General features: G+C 35.1%; 1 protein-coding gene across 2 annotated transcripts in view; it reads right to left on the bottom strand.

Moving 5' to 3' along the window:
* Nucleotides 1–464: 464 nt before the first annotated feature.
* NBN (nibrin) overlaps nt 465–21625 on the bottom strand; it is a 21417-nt gene continuing 256 nt past the window's right edge. The window contains exons 2-16 of one of the 2 annotated variants that reach the window (XM_086883231.1): nt 19945–20078; nt 18177–18322; nt 16757–16916; nt 16254–16357; nt 12064–12181; nt 11597–11787; nt 10463–10563; nt 8878–9010; nt 8177–8440; nt 7444–7909; nt 5400–5471; nt 4067–4222; nt 3345–3458; nt 2323–2372; nt 465–658 (exon numbers count right to left, since the gene is read on the bottom strand). In XM_086883231.1, coding sequence (XP_086739357.1) covers nt 628–658; nt 2323–2372; nt 3345–3458; nt 4067–4222; nt 5400–5471; nt 7444–7909; nt 8177–8440; nt 8878–9010; nt 10463–10563; nt 11597–11787; nt 12064–12181; nt 16254–16357; nt 16757–16916; nt 18177–18322; nt 19945–20078 — 2240 coding nt within the window. In that variant the 3' untranslated portion in view covers nt 465–627. Of the gene's footprint in view, nt 659–2322; nt 2373–3344; nt 3459–4066; nt 4223–5399; nt 5472–7443; nt 7910–8176; nt 8441–8877; nt 9011–10462; nt 10564–11596; nt 11788–12063; nt 12182–16253; nt 16358–16756; nt 16917–17449; nt 17530–18176; nt 18323–19944; nt 20079–21625 lie in introns of those variants that run through there. The other variant, XM_023920791.2, reaches the window with a different exon arrangement.

Below are 21625 nucleotides of genomic sequence, written 5' to 3'. Positions count from 1 at the left end.
TAAGACTTTGGCTTGGAAGTAGGTTTTAACAAATAAACATTCAACTACACTGATTTAAAGGTGTAAATGAAAATATGTTTAAGCAAGAGAAAAAGAAGCTGGATTTTTTCATTTCCAAGATATTCTGTACCAATAACAATAGTATAGGCTCTATTAATGAGCCACAGAGATGTGGTTTATTATGAATCATATCATGATCAAATACCAGTTGCATCTCAGCCTCAATAGATTCTCAAGATAATACCCTTGAAAATACCTAATTTACAAAGCCTTTCTGAAAAAAGAAAAAATAGCCAGGTGCTAATTTTCTTTTTTCCCCCCCAAAATAGTAATGATAATCAAACATTAGAAATAGCCTAAAATGAAATCCTATCTAGAGTATTTTACTGAGCATTACTCTGAAGTGAATAATGGAAAGGTCTTGACAATGGTGCAGTCTGCAAGTACCAAGCAGTGAAAGGAACTTTTGTTTTTTCTTTAATAAAAACAAGACTTAGAAAACATGTCTTACAGTAAGAGATATTCAAATGCTCATATATAGGATATCATACACACTGTAACCAGGAAACCTAAGGACCTGCTTTCTGCAGGTTTTTCCAGAGAAACACTGTAAATCCAGCTCACAATTTATCTTCTTCTTTTCACATTAGGATCATATCTGCAACAAAAAAAAAAAGTTTGTCACAAATAAGTAAAACAATTATATTCAAAGTTTATATACATATACAATGTGATGCAAACAATTTTATTATATATTCATAACAAGGGAATGACCAGTCCTTTCCCTGACTACACTCCTATAATTAACTACAGTTACTACCATTTGACTGAAGAATGCGTAAGGTAGAACCTGTTAATGAACTTAAGACAACTCTTAATGAAATTTTCAATTTCCTAACTACTTACAACCTTTAAATCTGATGTATGAACAAGCTTCTCCAAGGCTTTTATGTCCCAACACTAAGCCATTTACTGGACAAGGACACCAAAAAAAAACATAGGTGGAGGGAGGGAAAAGGGGTCCTGTACCTTTACATTGATGTACATCTGCCCACAACTCATTCAGACAAAACCTTTCTGCTGCCTCCTACTCCTACATAAAGTAGATCCTTGCCCTGCCTTGCCCTTTATACAGCTTCTGATTGACTGTTTGAAATTTAGAGCTACTTTCTGGACATACTATATAGTTAGCTAGTTTACTGCAATATGCTTATAGTTTGGCTCTATTTGACACTGCTATCCCTTGGCCTTCTCCATTTGTACTTTGTCTCCCAAAATTCTGTCATTTCTTTGAAATTCTGATGTGTTTTGTATTCATGCATGAATAATTTAGACACAACTGAATGATCAGGCAGTTTTACTTCCACTAATTCTGCTTTCACTCATCAAGACTTTTTGCTTAGACAGGAAAATGTGACAACTTGTGAGCCAAATTACATTACCACATAGCTAGAAAGGTATTAGAAGTCACTGTTGTTGCTATACAACTCAGACTTCCAGCACTGTTGCTACTGTACAACTCAGGCTTCAAAAATGAAATGTCTACCTTTTGAAAGAAATGCTCCATCATTAACTGGGAACAGAGCAAGTTGTTAATGCAGTAGGATTTCCTGAATGGCTCTAACCTCTATTGATATGTAGTATTATGTTTGTTTGATAGTGATTCAGAAAAAAAATCCTTCTTCACCATAGGCATTTTTCTACCTAAACGCACAACTTTTGGTGTTAATCCAATTCATGACAGGTGAGAAGTCAAACACTGGTCACTTGTTTCTTCACAGAAAAAACATAGAAAGTAATGAAGTCATTGCTAAAGAAAATGAGGTCCCTATATTAATTCTCTTTATTTGACTTTGTTGTTGTAGCATTGTAACATGTTTGTTCAAATGTTTACATGTCTTCTGGACAGCAAATTCTACAGAAGATTCTACAGATTGGATATGGATTCTATGGGCAGGGGAGGAGTGGGGAGATAAAGCAGATAGGAGTAGGAGATGATACATGATGTAAATCTCACATCAGAACAACAGCACCTTCAACCCTGTCTGTGACTGGCTACAGAGATGCTGACAGTCATGAACATCTTTTCATGTTATCTCCTCTACCTCACCTCCTCCCATTTCCCATGTTAAATGAAGCCTGAATAGTGTTGGGTTTTTTTCCAGATAAATTGCTAAATCACTTTGACTATATTCTATCCATGGGAATACATGAAATTTTGAAAAGAATAGTCAAAATTGTCTTTTCCAAAATCAAAATTTGTCCAAACAGACATGATGCAAAAACCCCACATTTTTTGAAGTTCAAACATAAAACCCTTACCTAAAGAGATCATCAGCAAGTGATTCTTCTCTTGCATGCCGATCCTGTTCCTGTGAAAGTTAATTTAATATTTGATTGCTCAGGAGAGTTCTAATGAATCATCTAGAAAAACACTATTCCTGAACTAACAAAATTTTTCCTAAAGAAGTAAATTTTCTCTAAGTATTCCATTTAGTACATATTTACATTAGACAAGTTATTTCATGACCCAAATTTGGCTACTGCTAACAACTAATGAAATGGAACAGTTTGTGAAAGGTGTCAATTTTGGTCAGAAATGTTTTCTGGGCTTTGAGCACCATTATATAAATAAAAAAAAAAATTTGATTATTTGTGTATAAAGGGAATTTTAATTAGCATTACACGCAGGAATTAAAAAAATGAGATCAGAAGTGTTAATGCAACTGAATTTTAATCAGGCTGTGGAAACAATATGACTCATCAGCAAGTATTTTTAAGGAAACTATCAGAAAATGAAAGTCCTAGAGAACTGCCATGGTAAGGATTTTTTTAGGGCTTTTATATCTAAAGATGTGCACAAAAGAAAATATTGAACTTATTCTTACCACATCTCTTCAGTATACTCCAACAGAGTTTTAGTCATGCACTTTATATTCTATTCAAGAGTAGAATATCAACTGTACTGTTGATAACGATTTGAACAGTTAGCCATATAGAATTTCCTTCTACTCCCTGTCACATTTTGACATAGCGCTTATTTTACTCATCAAAAGATTGTTCTCATTTAGGTTACTGACTTTGCTTTCTATAAATATTTCTGACTGTATGAGTGTTGCAAGCAAAATGAATTTAAATAACCAGAAAAAGAAGAGTGTTACCACTGACCTCTGGCATTCAGTAATTTTATTACTGTATATGCTTCCATGAGCATGTGTGGACAAATAACTGGCTGAGGTTTTATTTAAAAAATAAAATCCCAAAGTATTCCAGTAATGATCACAGTTTGATATGACCACTCATATTAGTCAAGTTTTTATTTGATCATGTAAATAGTTTCTTACCTCCATTTCTTGCCTTAACCAGTCTTCTAGCTCTGAATTCTTTTTAGCATGGTGAGCAATCAAATCTGATCCTCCAATAATGTGTGGAAGTTGTCCTGCCCCAGGGTAAGCTACCTGTTGGACAGTAAACTTTTACAACTACAAGGCAAGCATAGTGCAAGTAAAAGATCTGTTTAACAAATTCAGAAAGTCTATTCAGATATCACAGAAGAAAGTCAGGAAGTCTTTCTCTGAATAATATTCGAAGTTCATATTTAAAAGTGACTGAAATTGAAAAAAGCATTTACAGAAATCTATTAACTCCCTCCTTTTACCAAAAGAAACAAGCAAAAAATCCAAGATTTATTAGTTAAAATGGAAGATTCTGAATCAGCCTATGCTGTATATATATATGTTGTTGGAGAAGTAGAACCGCTGTCTTTTGGAGGTACAACCAGAAGTTATGGTAGCTATCACTTAACTTATTCCAAGTAACAGCTTGGAGTAGGGAGTACAAGTATCTAAATAACCTAGCACAAGGTAAGCCTTTGTCAACCTGGTACTTCTTCAGTCAACTAACAAAATATCTGTTTACAGTATAATATGATACTTAAATTGTTTCTTTCTTTGGTAACTATCAATTTATACAAAATCTTTAGTAACATATTTCTACTATCTGAACACAACACTTTTTAGTATTTTTAAATAGTGCCATCTTGTGACCATTTAAAAAACACACTAACCTTTCTGAACATTTTGAAATTTTTCTTTCCCCCATAGCTGGTATTTCCAGGAAGATGACTGCTCTGTCTTGGATGGCTGACAACCAACGATCTAAACTCTGTCAACAGAAGCCTGCTAGGAAGATTGCTGGAATCATCTTGGAGTTTGCTGTGGTTCTTATGTGGGAAGAAAAGGGAAGAAACATTAAAGTGTATGAACAGGAAATGCAGCATATCTAACAGTACAAACTGTAGAGAAGTATCATGAGCAGAAATAAGCAGATGTTAGGATCACAAAATAGTGAGGGGAAGCAGCCTCTTTAGACCATGAATAGAGTAAATTTGTTTTGCTTGTGTTAAAATATGTATTTAAATACTCCACAGCAGATGAATTCGAACATCTTCAGCTCAGTTCTAGCCTACAGATATCTACCCAGCTCTAGGGCTGTAAGCTGAATTTGATCAATGCATCAAATTTTTCTAGTCCATGAGAATGCTCATATGGCAGCAAGCTTGCATGCACACTTTGCTGCTTGAGGTTACATCTATGTGGATTCCACAGGATATCTCGGCACAGGATAAGTTCACAAGTAATATTAAACTCTGTTCAAGGACAGCTGCAGTCCAGATGCAGTCCAGTTGTTTTATAGTAAAATGTAACTAAAAGTCATTTAATCTGAGCTGACCCTGCACTTTGGTGTACCTGCTCAGCAATCCCTCCTCTTGGGCTGATTTTTCTATGTAGGTGAAAAGGTGTTATTCTGGCCCTTGCTGACTGGCTACACTCTATCCCTCCAGAATTTTTTAATTTCAGTCTCATTCAGTCTAGTCTCCTTTTCCTCTGCCTCACTGCCACTCCAAGCAATTCTCTTCTCCTTCCTTCCTTCATCTCACCTACAAAAAATTAGCACGCTATCTACTGTTAATCACTATATATTACATCTATTTTCCCAGTGCTCCATCTCTTCCATTCCAGTTGTGATCTTACAGCAGACAAGATTGCATCCCTGGCAGGTCTTCAAGTAGTAATGGAAGAAAATCATCAGTACAAGTATCAACCACATTGAAGAATTAATACAATTACATGTAGCTTCAGTCACCTTTAAGTATCCACCCAAATGTCATTACAGAACCACACAGATGAACTGCAAGTGCTCTTTTTTTTCCACAGTCTACAAGCTGGACTGTACCATTCATATTTACATATGTTTATGTTAAGAGTACAATCTTCCAAACCTCCTTTACACTGAAATAGGATCAAAAAATACTATGTCCTTAAGAGTAAAATTTTGATGTGTTTTTGTAATGCTTCTTAAAGCTCACTGTTGAAACTTACAATCAGCTGGCTCCTTACCAAGACTGGTGACTCTTGCTTGATGTTACTTTTCTTTTCTGAAGTTAGAACTGATCCATGTTCCTCTTCTTTCTATTTGATTAAGAATTATTTTAAATATAAAACTGAAATGAAATGGGAATTTAATTACATAAAATTGTTTTCTGCACTTTATGGTAGAATAAACATATTCAAATATAAATTTTAGACAGAAAAGAAACTGCCCTGTACTTCAGATTTTCTAGGATTTTATGCACACTGTAAAAATTGTTGAAGGTCTTCACTATTAAAAAAAATCACTTATTTATTCACCTTCTTTTTTTTCTTTCTTTTTATAGACTAGGAAGTTTTGTCCATCTCTACAATCTTCCAAGTCCTGACAGGTTCTGGAAAACTGTAAAAGCTTTTGAATATAAAAAGTAGCATTTTCAGTTTCATATTTGAAGTGTACATGTGTGCAGAAAGGACACTTCATTACCAGGACAAGAAAGTATTCTACAGATTGATTATGTCCTATATTTTAAAACCAGATTTGCATAACATAAATTATTTTTATTGGTTGATAAAATACCAAATCAGCTTTATGCAACCTTTAAGTTTTGAGTCAATTACTCATATTCTTCGTCTTGCCAGATACACAGGTTGCATCTATACTTACAGAAAATGGTTATCATATTTGCCTGGGGAGCTTTATCATGAAATCTCCTTCCTATTCCATCCACTGGAAATATATTTTACATTAAGTAGGTCATTATTAAACTATGAGAAGATTTCTTTTCTGCAAAAATCTTTAAGTGCATATCTGCTAAAATACCAGTTTAGTTGCACAAAGGATTTTTTTCTCCTTCAGAATCCTGACAAGGAGTTAGACTAGAAAAACTTTCCAAGCTGCAAGCAACAAAATTCAGTAGACTATTCCAAGTGCCAATTTTAGTCTGTCAGTATGGTCAGACCTAATAAAAAGTAGCTACTCACTGACAGTATAAAAAGCACGCAACAGAATTCTCTAAATTATAGAACTTGTCTTTTAAAGTTAGCCTGTTAGTAACACACACACAAAAAAAGTGTTATAATGAAGTTCACACTTCTTCAGAAGCAAGCTCCAGTAAAGCATTAACAAGGTGTCAAGCTGGTCTGACCTAAGGATGCACAGGCAACTACTAATTCTTATGTGGTCCAAGGAATCTTGCAAATTCCAATTAATCATGCATTCAAACTTTTAAACACTTAAACACTGCCTACACTGTAAATGGACTAGACCGTAAGCGTTAAAATATGTATTTTAAATAAATAAAAAATAAACTTGTTCTCTCCTTTCCTATTGTATTGTTAATAGTCTAGACCTCTTAACTCTGTTTTCCTTTATAAACCCACTTTTCTGTTTTTTTCAATACAGAAAATTGTTAACTCAAGGTATATTGTTTTCTTCGTATCTCTTAGAAAATTTCCTTAGTGTCAAAAACAAAAACAGAAAAATAATCATGAAAACACAAGCTGTGTCTTGGTTTTGCTGTTGTTTTTGTAGTTTTTGGTTTAAAATTTCTCATACAGGAATTTTAATAATCTTTCACATGACATCAAAACACTCAAAATATGTTGGACATACTGTGGTATTCAACAGAAGAGGTCAACTATACGTTGCTTCAGAAAAATTCATTACATAAAGATAATTGAGTACTATCTTAGAATAAATAACCATATAATAAACACAGCAACAACCAACATGAGAAGTTTTTCTTGGACCAGGGATAAATTCTCCTATTCTACTTACAGTATATAAAGTTAAAAAAAAAGGAAAAGTTCAGAATACAAGCAGCTTTCAATTTGCAAAGAAAAAAATGCCCAGAAGAATGAAAAAACATTTAGGTAGGTATAAAACTGCAATGTTCATGTGTAAAAGATGAACAATTTCAAACTAAAAATTGGTGTATGAGATTTAAGCAAACAGATTTCATAAAGCCACTTTCTCTATGCAGGCAGTCTCCTCCTTAAAGGAGCTAACTACATCCTTCTAATGAAGTTACAAATTTCAAGATTTGGCACATGAGATGAATATAAAACTTACCAACACTTTATTCTCCTCTCTCTGATTTACATTTACTTCTTGAATCCTGCTTCCTTTGGCTTCCAAACATTGTTTTTTTCGTGCATTTCCTCGAGCTTCCTGGTCATCTGTAATTTGATCTTCCCAGTCTACTTCTCCACTTCCAAACACAATTTCCAGTGCTTCTGTATCTTCAGATAAATAATTTAATTCCTTTCTCTTTTTTGGTGCATGATTTTCACTGGAAGTGGTTTTAGTGTCTGTTCTATCACTTGTTAGTTTGACACTTTCCCTCATAAGCTTTATACCCATGTCTTCTGCAAAATCTGGGTTTGGGTCCAGGACGTTATTTTTCTTTTGATGCTGTTTTGCTTCACTGTTGCAGACTGACGAAGTTATGGATTCAGTGCACTTGGGAAGAGACGATGACCTTTCCTCCAATTTTGCTAGTTTGGATACAGATGTTTCTTCTCCTTCAGCTCTTTCCCTTAGCCAGAAATATTACAGAAATTACAAAACAAAGAAATTACAAAAGCATTTTTGAGTATAATTAGCTGTACCCACAACATAACAGCTTCTGGGGTTTTAGTGACTGCATTGTGAAATTTAAAGTACCCCTAGGAAAACCTTTTCATTCTAGGAATTTGATCTAAAATGAAGTATGTGTCAAATTTAAATTGCTTAAGTTACAATTTTCCATAAACAGCATGAATATACCAATAAGGGAAGTAATGTCAAGAAAATTTCCGTGTACCTTTTTCTAGAAACCTGGAAGTAATTTGTAATTGAGTTTGACTGGTGACGTGAAGCAGTCTCATGAGGTTTCCCAGCTTCTGAAAATTTAGATGGGGAGACAGGCTGACTTCTTTGACTGAACCCAGATGTTCTGTTCCCTCTAGGTATAGATGTTCCTGCATTTACACTGCCACTTGTGCCACTGTTTTTCTTTACGGCAGCTGTATCCTGGAAAGCTGTTTTCCTTTGTCTATGCACCTGGGAAGTATCCTCTATCTCCATACTAGATTGGAAAGGAAAGAAATGGCACACAGGATGTTACCAGAGATACACCAAATCAGAGATAAACTTTTTTAAAAAGCTATACCTGTACTTGGAACAAACTTATAAACAATGTGCTAAAAACAAACTATAAAATCTGCTCTGATCAATACATTTTTATAATTGTGAAATGGCTTGAAATTTTTTAATAGTTCAGACAGTCAAGACAGATATGCAGTATCTACATGTGCATTTGGAAGTCATCTAAATCCTATGGGATGCTTTTTGTAATTTAGTACTCAAAAGCAGAAATTATCTCACTGTAGACAAATGACATCAATTTAGTGAATGGCACTCCTTACCCCATATTCTTTCCCCATGGCAATGATACAGTTCCTCTGCCACAAAAGACTGTTTTATTTGCCAATATTAGCTTAGAAATTTCCATGAATACTTTACCAGGTCTGCTCTTCTGTATCAGCTATGTAGAAGGTGCTGCTATCTGCAGCAGTTGGCATTATGGTTTCATCCACAGCCAGACTCTGGGAAACAGCTCGGCCTACAACAGCTGATGCAGAACTTTCAGGTACAGCTGCAAGACCAACATGAGAGAACAGGAAGGTTAATATCAAATCTTTTTGTGTTTCTTTGCACATGCTATCACACATTACTAACTGATAACGAGATCTTTTTAAAATGATCTTCAAAGAGTTTTAATTAAAAAATAAGCAGATGTATTAATTTAAAAAAAAAACTGACAGAAAGAGTTCTAAAGGACCTTATTCTGGAATTCAGATTCAGTTAAATATTCCACTGATTAAGTAATGGAATTCTACTTAAATAAAAATGAAGTATAATGGGAAATCATATACCACTATATACATAATGTACTTAAAATATATTTTATACAAAATATATATCATGCAATATATAGATCATACAAAACTGTCAGAGCACAAAATTCCTTATATTTACTCCTTTATAATGATCTCTAATTTGATTATTGTATCTGGGATACAAGTTTATTCAACTGTAAACACAGCTCCCTTTAAACTCTGATATCCAGTCTGTTTACACAATTTCAGACAACTTAATTTTTATCTAGTTGAATCACTGAGACTGGAAACAAGAATCAGCATCTCTGCCAGTACTGCATATAAGCCTTTCTCTATTCAAAATACATTTTCAAGTAAGTAATGTTCCTACATGTACAGACAAATTCTGGGGTTTTTGCTTTAATTTTTTTAAATAATGGTAGATTTTTCTACCTCATACAACATTTTGCAGAACAAAACAATCTATAAAACATACTTCTGAAAATTTTATAGTAGCGAAATACAGAATAATACGAAGAGGCACAAAAAGAGAATTAGACAAACAAACCTCTCTCTCTCTCAAAGACTTTTATTAGCAAATACAAGCTTCAAGACTTGGAATGTCCAGTCTCAAACTACTACTTTGGCAAATGTGGCAATCATGTCTCATTGTCTTAATTTATGGAAAGATTAGTTTTTAACTATGCAGGAGGTGACTGTATTTTCCTAAAGCAAATTCTGTTTTGTGCAAAGGGCAAAAAAAGAAAAAAAAGCAAGCCTTAACTAATTATTTCCATTCCTATTCTCTTGATTTCTGACATTCATCTTTTACTTCCTGATTATTCCAGTTTTTTACGAAAACACAGCATAGCATGGAATTCAAACTACCCCACATATATGAATTCAGTGGTCACTAAAAATATGAATTGCAGATGTTTTTAAAGTATCTTTCCTTTCAAGGTTACTGCTGTGTGTGTGTCTTTTAGGCTAGTTTTAGATCTACTTTTTTATTTACATCTAAGAGTCATCTAATTTTCACTGCAATTTACTGCAAGACCATTAAAAACCAATTACCTCTTTGGAGTCATATACATTTTTCATAGAATGTCACTCTTTTTTAGTGGTCTTGCAAAACAGAACAACTTGAACATCATAACTGATGCTTCTACACAAAAAGAAGTATTGCCTCTTTGAGGCTGTTAACTTATTACTACCCTTCTTCCAATTACCTTTGGAAGCAGGCTGCTTTTGAGGGTTGCAGTATTTTTCCGTAGACATGAAGATAACTGCCAGTCCAATTTCTGCCTCTGGAATAGCCCTTAGATTCTTACTGTTAATATACAAATAAAAAAAAAATAATTATTTTTCAGTACAGATTCAAAGACAAATAGGCAAATGAGCACAGGTATAGCAAAGTACAAAATATTCCATTCCTCCTCCAAAAAAAATCAGCCTACACTACAGTTCTTCCCAACAGAGTAAGTCAGCACAATTATCCTTCATTATAGCCATGTCCCATATGTATTAACTCCCGTGTTTCCTGCTGCTGTAGCCACTGTCTAATTCCAGTAATCTGGCCAATACATCTCTCCTTTAGTGATTTTTGGGTATTTAACCAATTATACCCTACCTATAATTCAAAAATGTGTGAAAAGAGATTTGAAAGATCTGACCGCTTCTTACAAGTCAGGCACCCTTCCCCCTCAGTCTTCTGTACTACAGTCATAAGGAGAGATTGAATACTGTTTTCTCTACCTAAGGACTGAGATTTTGTTTTATTGTTTTAATAAAATGGCATAATGATAATCCTAGCATCTATGATGTTACAATGCAGTCTGCCCTCTCAAACAAAACCTACCACCAAAACAAAACCTAATTATCATTAAAAAGAAGCTGTTCTTCAAAAACACTGTATACAATAATTACACAACAATGAATCACATGACCTCAAGGTGCCATCTCATCTCTTACTGATGAAATACATATAATTAATAAAATATCATTATCTATTTTGCATTCTTAGAATATATTAATTTAAAATTCTTTTAAATAGTAGAAGAGAAATTACTTGCTGTCTGTAATTTTAAAGCAGCTTCATCACAATGAATTTTTGTAGAAGTGAGTTCTCCAAAAAAATTAATGAAAAGAGAAGAAAACAAATTCCATCAAATCCTCACAGAACTGCCAAGTTCTTTCTTTACTGCTTCAAGAAGTTTTAGTTACTCCACTAAATACTTAGAACAATGAAAAAATGCCCTCTCTATAAGCAACTTCCTGCTTAAATATGTATGCAAACACCATGACCAAGTCTCTGTAGAAGTTCTGAAATTACCCTACCACTGTACAAGAGAACAGTGCTGCACCTTTCCAAGGCAGTCAGAATGGAATCTGTCCAGTCTGTCACAGAGCCAGATCCTGAGATCTGAGAGTTTGCCAAACCCACATCAACAACACAGACTTCAGGAGAAAGTAGTAAAGGCATTTCTTTTCTTCCTTCTGTCATCAACTTTACTTCCCCTCCTCCAAGAACAACTGCTGGACCCAGTTTCTTGTGCTAAAAAGAGAATGCAAATAAAAAGAAATCTTAGAATGAGTTTAGAGGTATCAGAATAGAGAACTATCAGCATAGTGCTTCTCACTGGATGCACTACTGCAGATGTAATATGTTCTGCTCCTCTTCTACATTCTATCTTGCTTAGGCCACTGTACTGCAGGATAAATACACAGAAATCCTTTTTTCCTGATGAACCCAGAATGAGTGTGATTTCAGAGTGAGCAAATCCGTACTGAGCTACCCCTGCAATATTTTTGCAATGTAAAGCCTGATTACCTGCTTGGCAGTTAGAAATACAAAGGTTTTTCCACTGAATATTTTTTTCCTTTCATGATGCTCAGATAAATCCAGGTTTTCACTGCTAATGGAAGGCTCATCAACTGGAGGATAAAAGCTGCAAGTACAGAAAATTAAAGTTATAAAATTCAGATTTTCTTATCAGTACTGACTCATAGTCCTTTCTGTTTTAAAGTTCTGAATTTCTGAAAATCCTGCATTTCTCTGTTAAAACTACTTACATAAATAATTTTCAAGAGATTGTTAAGAACAGAGCCCCTAATTTCTCAGCATCAAAGACCAAGACATATCCACATTCCTACTAACAATACAGACAAACAAGAATGCAACTTCATTCTGCACTTACTCTAGATAATAGTAAAACTCCACACAAAATTGGTCACCTTGCTTCCTCTACCCTCCACGTGGGGATAGCCACCCCTTATTCTCTTCTACTGTGTCAAGAAATTGTGTATCACTACACTCAAAACAGCCATAATATGACAGCAGACAAGTATACTTCTCTTGCTGGTGGGATAGAGAACTGAAGGATTCACTCTGCAGATTCTCTACAGTTTTTTCCAATACAGGCAAAGGGAGCAGGAGTTTAGCTGAGAAACATATTAGGCAAAAAGAAATTCTACCCTGAAGCCCTAAATTTTGTCAGAGCCTGTGACCTCAGCTCCAGTTAATGATGGCCTGCCCAGGGCACAAAAAGCCTCTAGAGTTAGGACATTAATCTAATCAGTAATTTCAGGATACTTACAACATCTTTGAGCCACATATTCATACAGCAATTTTCACATACAGCAGCTCTGACAGAGCAAGGTGAAGGCATACATCAGAAAGAAGGTAAACTACAGATCAATTTTAACCAAACTATACTACATCTGTACCCAAACAGCTGTTTATGTACACAGTTTAGCTGATGACTGAACTACTTATCTTAATTCTGACTGCTAATTATATATTCTTTTCATACTACTATGCAGGAAAAAAAAAAAGATGCTGAAACACACCATCAAATTTGGTTTAACGGCAATGATTGGCAGACTCTAAGGAAGACACATATGAAGTGCTGAAATATTGATGATTCAGAAAAAAATTGAGCATCTTTAAACAGAAAAACATCCCTCAAACATTGAGAACATTCATGTATTTCAAGCTGAAGACAAAAATAAGCACATAAATTTCCTACTTCATCCAAATACACAATTCAATTGTGACATGCTAAAATGTGCTATATAGTCACAGGTGTTTTTAAATAATCTTCATTCTTATGTGTTCTTCACAATCTCAGTCTTCACAATCGTTCTTCAAACTTTATGTACACAATGAAAATTAAGCAACCTGAATCTACCAGATTTTGAAAGGTAAGTATTTGATCTATTTCAGCAGCCTGTTCAAATCTGTTTACAAAAATATTGTTACATTGAAATTGAACAGATGTGATAAAGCCTACTAATTTAAAATAGAAATAGGGCAATTCAGACTTTAGTTATTATGCCAGACAACTTCTGATAACAGGCCTCATAGAAACAGATTTAACCTAAGATAATACAAGGGACAAAATAATCTTTAAAGATGAAAGCACGAGTAAAAATGGAAAAACAACAGTTTTCATGACTTTGAAACTGGACCATAGTTTCTTTATAAATATATTTTAAAATCTCCATTTTTTAATGTCAACAATGTTTGTTGACATTTTTTAATGTCAACAAACAACTTTAACTGACGATTGTCTCCAAAAAGACCCAAAGAAACAACCTTTGATTTTCCTTATAAGCTCTTATCCAATGGTGAGTTAAGCTTAAAAGGCAACAGTCTTTTGCCATCAGGATTCTGAAGTGCTCCTCATATTTAGTCTCAGAAGCTTTTAATAGTAACACCATTATCCAGAAAAGTTCCTGTGGAACCTCGAATCTCCCAATAAATAGATTTTGATTCTTGGTGAGTTTCTGTTAAAAACTCTATTACCCTGCTCTATTGACACTGGACTGCAGTAATAAAACACATTATTTCATACAGGACTGTGTTTACGCAGTCATTTGTGGAATCTTCAGTTTTTGTTCTTCCTTGCGAAGGTTATCAGAAAGTACACAAGACAGGGGTAACACCATAAAAAACTCAAGTCCCACATTCATATGGGAATTGTAGGTTTGCCATTATATGAAGTTTTACTATAAACAAAAAAGATTCTTTGTTTTTTTCTTTTTCACTTTCAGATGTTTCCCTAGAATTTTTTTGAGGGATCAGCTCTGCAATGTTAGTATTGATTTAATTAACAGTGCCATCAAGTATTGCTGTCTCCATATAATTTTCCTGTTTCACACCCAAACCAGTACTGCCCCAAGCTGTCTGGTAATCCTGTGGCTATACCAGCTCAGGTCAGCTCTAGCTACAATGCACAGTGTAGAGATTCCCAGTCAAAATTAGAAGTATTTTTGAAAATTTAATTAAAATAGCTGCTAAGTAAATTTTCAGCATCTTCACACAAGTCACATCTCAAAAATATGACCTATTTAAAATACAGCAATTATTTTAAACATAGATCTGTGTATTACATTAACTGTTTCATTTACCTTGATGCAGAACTCTCTGTGAAAGCTACATGTGTGTACTGCTAGTGTCACTACCTTTTACTCAGTTCAGGCCCCCTCAGCATCTTAAAAGTTAGCAAAAATATTTCAGAAAGGTAAATATATCCTTCTGCTTCTGTTTTAGGGAGCACTTAAAAGCCAACTACACTGTCACTTCTGTATTAAATGGACACACATCCTGGTTACAAGACAAAGACACTGCTGACTTGTTCTTGTAACAGACAGGAACAGCAGCATTACCACCAGATAATACTTGACCAAACAAATTTCAATCACTAGCTTTTGATGGCTTGTATGACCTATACTACAATAGATTAAAAAAATCTTGCAGGAAAGTATTTCAGAGAGTATTAAATAGTTTGTTTAATTTTCCTACATCCTCTGAAAACAATGCAGAAGTTTAACTAGAAGGGAAAGTTATAATTCATTCAGATTCTCCCTTTCTTTTGAAAGTGAAGAACAAATGAGTTTTAAACCACTCACAGATGACTGATCTGACATGTTATATAAAACCCACTAACGTAAAGCAGCATCTAGAAAACAGGGAGTATTTCCTACCAATTGCTCCAGATTGGCATCTGTGTTTTTCTAACAAGAAGTGTCATGTTCTATGAAATGTATTTTACCACATATCAAGCACAGCTTATTGTGAATCCTCTCATTTTGTTTGTTTCCATGTATGCACCAGAAGTTTGCTTAGTATCTACTGAGCCTCAGCCTTCAAACTGTTCTACCAATAGCTACTTCCACATCTACTAAAGAAAATTAACTGCCATTTCCTAACATATATGCATATTTATGCACATATGAATGTATAGACATAGCGGAAATTTCTCACCTGTACAAACCATGTGTTCATACAAGAAAAAAACCAACAACCATAACCCCCAAACAAAACACACATCTCCCTTTTCAAGGTAAAATGAGCAGCAATATGGGCTCAGATTAAATTGTCACATACAATATTTGGACTGTTTTACATTTTCTCAAATCAAGAAAATAAGAAGAGCTATTCTGCAGAATTTACTGGTTCCAAATTAAGAACTCCCTTTTGAAGTTAATTTAACCATGAAATCAGTGAGTATTTTATTGTCATTTAGTGAAGGCCAATGCATAGCAGTCTCACTTCATCTCTTGACAGATAATTAAAAACCACTTCCATTTCAGAGAATTCAACGATCAGGCTAACTCTATTCTGACCAAAGTTTACAGTAAACTCAGTAACTAACAGCACACTGGGAAAATAACTCTACATAATGAAAGAAACTTGACACAATTGCTTTATTTTTATGTATCAATTCCCAGAAGTGTTTGAAGCAACACTTCAATTCCAATAAAACAAATTCCTTTTTAGAGACAGTAACATCTCTAAGAATAGAGTCAATTCCAGAGCTCATTTTATAACTCTAGGAATGAGAACAATAAAACTGCAATATTAAAACGTTAATCATATTAAGCATTCTTCCACAAATAAAATTACTGTGAATTGCATATTATGTCAAAAATCAACAGATAAATGCGTAGTTATCTGATAATCTAATTCCCATAAATTTCATTCTGCAACACAGTAAACATGATTTGGCAACTTACCTTTCATGATTTGGCAGCTGTTGCCTGGACTGAATAGCTCTGATTAATTCAGAAAAAAATTCTGGTTTTATAATTGGTCGAGCACAAATTAAAGCACATATAGTCTGAAAAAACAGGAAATACAAATTTACTGCATAGAAGTTCAAAGAGAGTATGGTTTGACTGACATTAGTTTTTTAAGAGCCAAGATTTGGAAAATATCAAACAAATAAAACAATACTCATTTGTGCTTCTAGGATTGTTTTGCTTCAAACAGCCTAACTTTTAATTGGTGTCTTGATTAAAGTTATGAAAATGAAGAGGGCAACTGATGAAAATCACTAAGTCTTCAAAACTGGCTTTTTTTGTTTTCTTTCCCTACAACCTCCTGTTGACATACACATCCTCAAACTTGGAAAAAGAAGAGCTGACTACAGTTTTGTAGAGAAAGATCTTCAACAGGTCTAGAATTTAATTAGCATTTGTGGGAAAACTGCAAAGCAACACGCAAAAGCTCTACATACCTTAACAGTAACTTTTACTGATACCATTACAAGGTGGGTACATTCTATTGTCCATTCATTTGCTACAAGGCCTCCAAGCTGCTGAATGGCTTGATTTAAAGCCTTTTTCTGAGCTACATCTAAACATGAGGAGCAGACAACCAAAGGTTCATATTCCACTCTGCAAAGAACAAGTAAAAGAGAATTGCTTAAGTGAATTTGGCCAATCATTATGATGAACAGAGCTGACTTAACTATCACATCTGTATCTCATGGAATTCTGAAGGAAAAAAAATAAAAGATCCACACTCTAATCTAGATCAAAGTAAAATCTTCCTGCTTTAAAATTTACTGAAGAAACAAAATACTAATTTTTATTCAGAAAAATTAACGACAACTTGACCTGATGTCTGAAATATTTCTATGGACTTGTGGCTCTTTTAGACATCACACAGAATTAGTGCTGCAAGAATAGTGCAAGGTCTGGGAATATCAAAATAAATTTGAGTGTGTGCCTCCAAAAGCAAAAGCATGGTAAACGGAACAGGTCACAAACGGATCAATACTTTAAAATATAAGTGTCATAAAATGCAATTTCAAGTAACAGTTTCCTAATATTTCCATTATCCTTGACCATAAACCTTTATACATATTTTAGATCTTCCATGTCAAATTGCATTATTTTATTTTTAAATTATTTAAATTTCTTTCTACTTTGTAGACTTTCTAGTAAACAGCCATGATGTATCCGGTCTCATGGTATGATTCCTGTATCATGTTTCAGATATGTTTACCTAAAATACAAAAAAAATAATTCATTGTAGTAATTGGAGGAGAGTTTTTTCTAACACTAAACAATACCAGCAGCATTGATAAAACTGAATAAAATTTAAGGCACAAAGCCACCTTCTGATTACTTGGGAGTTTAATGACTATTAGACTTTTTCTATTTATCTGCTACTTCATTTCCAGAAGTGCTTCCTATAAATAAACAGACAGCACTGGCTACCATGTTAAATTTGGAAAAAAATATCAAGTTCAGTTCACATCCTCCTGCAACATCAGCTCTTTTCTCATTACATTATGAACAGCTCACAAGGGCTCCAACAAACTCTAAACCTTTCTCCTTCTTCTTATTTGGTGTAGGATTTTGTTATTTGCCTAAGAGAGCCTGAAAATACTCACTGTACATGACACACCTCCTAAAATGCCAATGCTTTCTTATCTAAAATTTTAATCTCCCAGTGTCAAAATAAATTACATAAGAATATAATGGAAAACTATTTCAGAAGCAGGTGTGGAATACAGGCAAAACACTATTCACCTCCTTCGCTTCCTAAAAATTCATCATTGCTGTATCACTTGCAAAGTTGTATGATGTGCTAAAATACTCTTCTAAAAATTAATTTTTTACTTGATGTTTTATAATCAAAACACTTACCTAAACTTGCTCTCAAAGACTCCAAAGTTGATTCTGTCACCAGACTGCAAAGACACTGAAGTACCATTGAGTTTTGATCCATTAACAAAGGTACCATACTTGGATGTATCTCTTACTGTTAATATAGGTACTGAGAGAGACTGACTCTGAAAATAAATATAAACAAGCCATTACAGATTATCAGAATGAGACAGCTTTATCAGAAACAAGTTACTATCACTGTGGATCAAAGCAATGGATAAATAAGAAGCAGCCCACAAAATACCATCTTAAATAAAGACTCTGGAAAATGAGGCTTGCTATATGTAATTATTTATCTTCTGTTTTTCACTGTAGAGGAATGAGAAAATCCACCTGTTTTTAGCTTTAGAACTTTTGTGCTTCTTACACTTAGTCTTTCTGGAGATTACACTTTGTCTTTCTGGAAACTGTGTATGGCAGTCATTCATTGGCCCAAAGCCTGAGCTAGTGCAATTCGGCAAAGCTCTGAGATTTATTATGTTTTTACCTACCACTCAATTCTATTCTGGGCATTGGGCTGAATAGTAAGAAAGCCTGAGGTCACCTGGGGGCACTTTCTTGCACTTCCTTCCAGGAAGAATGCTACTCTTCCCCAAACTGCAGGACCTGGAGACTCCAGCATCTCTTGAGAAGAGGTTAGATATTGTCAGATTTCCAAAGTGGTTCACAAGCCAATGAGAACACTGACAGCTTGTTTTTATGAAATTCTGCCATGCATTTATATGGTATTTCACAGAAGAGATAAGGTTGGAAGGGACCAGTGGAGATTACCTAATCAAACCTGCCTGTTGAAGCAGGTTTCCTTATAGCAGGCTACTCAGGATTGTCTCCAGGCTTCTCTGGAGTATCTCCAGAGACAGAGACTCCACAACCTCTGGGCAGTCTGTTCCAGTGCTGAGTCACTCTCACAGTAAAGTTCTTACTCATGTTCAGTGGAACTTTCTGTGTTCCAGTATCTGTCATTGTCTTTGTCCTATTGTTTGGCACCACCAAGAAGAGCCTAGCTCCATCCTGTTGACACCTTCTCAGCTACTTATAGACATTGATGAGGTCCCTTCTCAGTTGTCTCTTCTCAAGGCTGAACAGGCCCAGATCCCTCAGCCTTTCCTCACAGCTGAGGAGCTCCAGTCCCCTCATTATCTTCATAGCCCTCTGCTGGACTCAATCGGTATTTGCAGAATTAAAGGGACAAATTTATTTTATATATTTTACATGTTTTATTTTAAAACTGCTTAAGGTTACATAAATGAAATTTCTGCTGACTGGCTTCAAAACATCCATATATGTCACAACACTTAGTGACAGCATATTGCAGATTGCTAATTCTCCTTGGTAAATTTTTCTGTGCCCTAAGCAAATACAGAATTAATGATGTGAAATGAAACAGAAACTAAGTCTGAAGTAAAACAACTGAACCACTTCCCTGAACCTAAAATTTGCCTGTGTAATGAAACTTAATTGCATAATTTTCCTGCTATGTTTATTTTAATACAAATTCCTAGTGAATCTTTCTTTTGAGATAAAAGGAAGCTTGGACTATTAAATTATGCCACTAAATTCCTTAATAGAAGCAAACAAACCGAAGGGGAAAAAAAAATTCAACATAAAAACCCAAAAAAGAACAAGTGATCAATGGTTCTACTCCAAGCATAGAACATGTGAGAGCAAAATATGAGTATGCACAGTCATAGCAGCTTGAATTATTCCCATAGTGCATTGATAATGTAGTAAAATGGTGGCTACTTACAGGGCTTGTTTCAGGCCGACTTACGGTCAGAACTGCATGACTTCGACTGATAGATTGATCATCCTGAATTAAAATGGAGCAGTTTTTGCGTCCAACAACATATTCTATACCACTTAAAAGCCTATATGGCTCTCCTGGAAATAAACAAGAGACAGAAAAATAACAATTTAGAAAAAAACATCAGAAAACCTGAAGCACATAGGAGACTTACTGAGAAATTTGTAGTACATCTAAGTCTCAGCTTTGCCATGCATCACTTATGGTCAGAGAATGGCGCTAGTAATGCTAAGGTTGTGGGTTTTATCCCCTTGTGTGCCATTCACTTAAGAACTGGACTCAATGATCCTTAAGGGTCTCTTCCAACTCAGAATATTCTGTGACTCTGAATTCTGTGATTCTGATTAGGATGATTAAAATTATGCATTTAGCTTACAGACAAAACCTCTTTCCTTCTTTCTTGCTCCCTTTTGTCTGTAAAAGGATACATTTTACTATAAAAAAAGCAGTTTCAAAAGTGGTGACACACTTTTTTCAAGGACAATATAATTTTACCAATACTTTTTTGAAGATTAAGCGCAACATTAAGAAGAAAATAAAAACAAACAACACAATATAAGAGGTTTTCTAAAACACCTTTGTAAGGGCACATAATTTTTTGAGGTTCTATTATTTATTCACTTAACTGATTAAGAGGTTCAGAGGAAAATGTCCTCCTAATGAATGTAAGGAGATCTTCATGTAAATCAAATTGATAGTAAGCTCAGCCTCTGACCAATGTTTATGTTTTAGCTTATGCTTTGTACTTGTCACCTGGACTCCATGGTGGCTTCCCAGTGAATGGCTTGACTCTCTCCCAAAGGTGTACTACCATTGGTCAACAGAAGAAAAAATGTTTCTTGATAAATAATAAGTGCAGATAAATTGTCATTATCAAGCCCGGCAAATAACTTTTCACATATGAATTGTGCAGAAAGGATCATCCTGAATAGAATGAACAGTGTTTTGATTCACTCAAGAGCTCTCCCAGCAGTAAGAGATAAATCAGTTCATTTCAACAGGATTAGGTGCTGTATCTAGGAAATAAAACAAACATCCAAAATTTCTTCCCAGTGCACCAGGGAATAGAGAACAGATGCAGTTGTGTTAGGTCTGTTCCTCATAAGCACTTAGGAAGAAATGCATGCATTATGTGACACCTATTACTAAAGCTCCTATGGACAAGAAAACAAAGAATAGTACAGAGGCGATTTAGTTTCAAAACTCTGCATGCAAGAAACACCATGTAGTTCAACACTTAGTCCTTGAAACATCAACACAATATTTAAAGATGGTTTCTGAGGTTGCTGCCTCCGAATTCAACTCTCCAGGTATTTCAAAGCAGGTCTCTGTAACCTGCAGCACCCTATGACATCCCACACAGGCTCAAAAAGAATCCCTGCTAAATTTAACAGGCGCTCTGGTCGGCAGTGCTCCTGAGAATTACGGAGGCTTCACCGTGGACGAACGGCGAGAGCGACGAGGCCTTGGATCACCGTGGGCCCGAGGCAGCGCGGACACCAAGCCCGGCCGGAGCCAGCCCTACGGAAGCCAACACAGCGGCAGGCCCGGGGACCCGCGCAGGCACCGCTCGGGGCGGGGAGGGGGCCCGCGGTGCCTGGGCCCAGCCCGCCGGAGCGGCGGC

Source organism: Cyanistes caeruleus, chromosome 1 (genome assembly GCF_971803275.1).
Source record: "Cyanistes caeruleus chromosome 1, bCyaCae1.hap1.1, whole genome shotgun sequence".
Taxonomy (NCBI): Eukaryota; Metazoa; Chordata; class Aves; order Passeriformes; family Paridae; genus Cyanistes; species Cyanistes caeruleus.
Note: the sequence above shows the minus strand (reverse complement) of the source record. Positions and strands in the feature narration are given on the sequence as shown.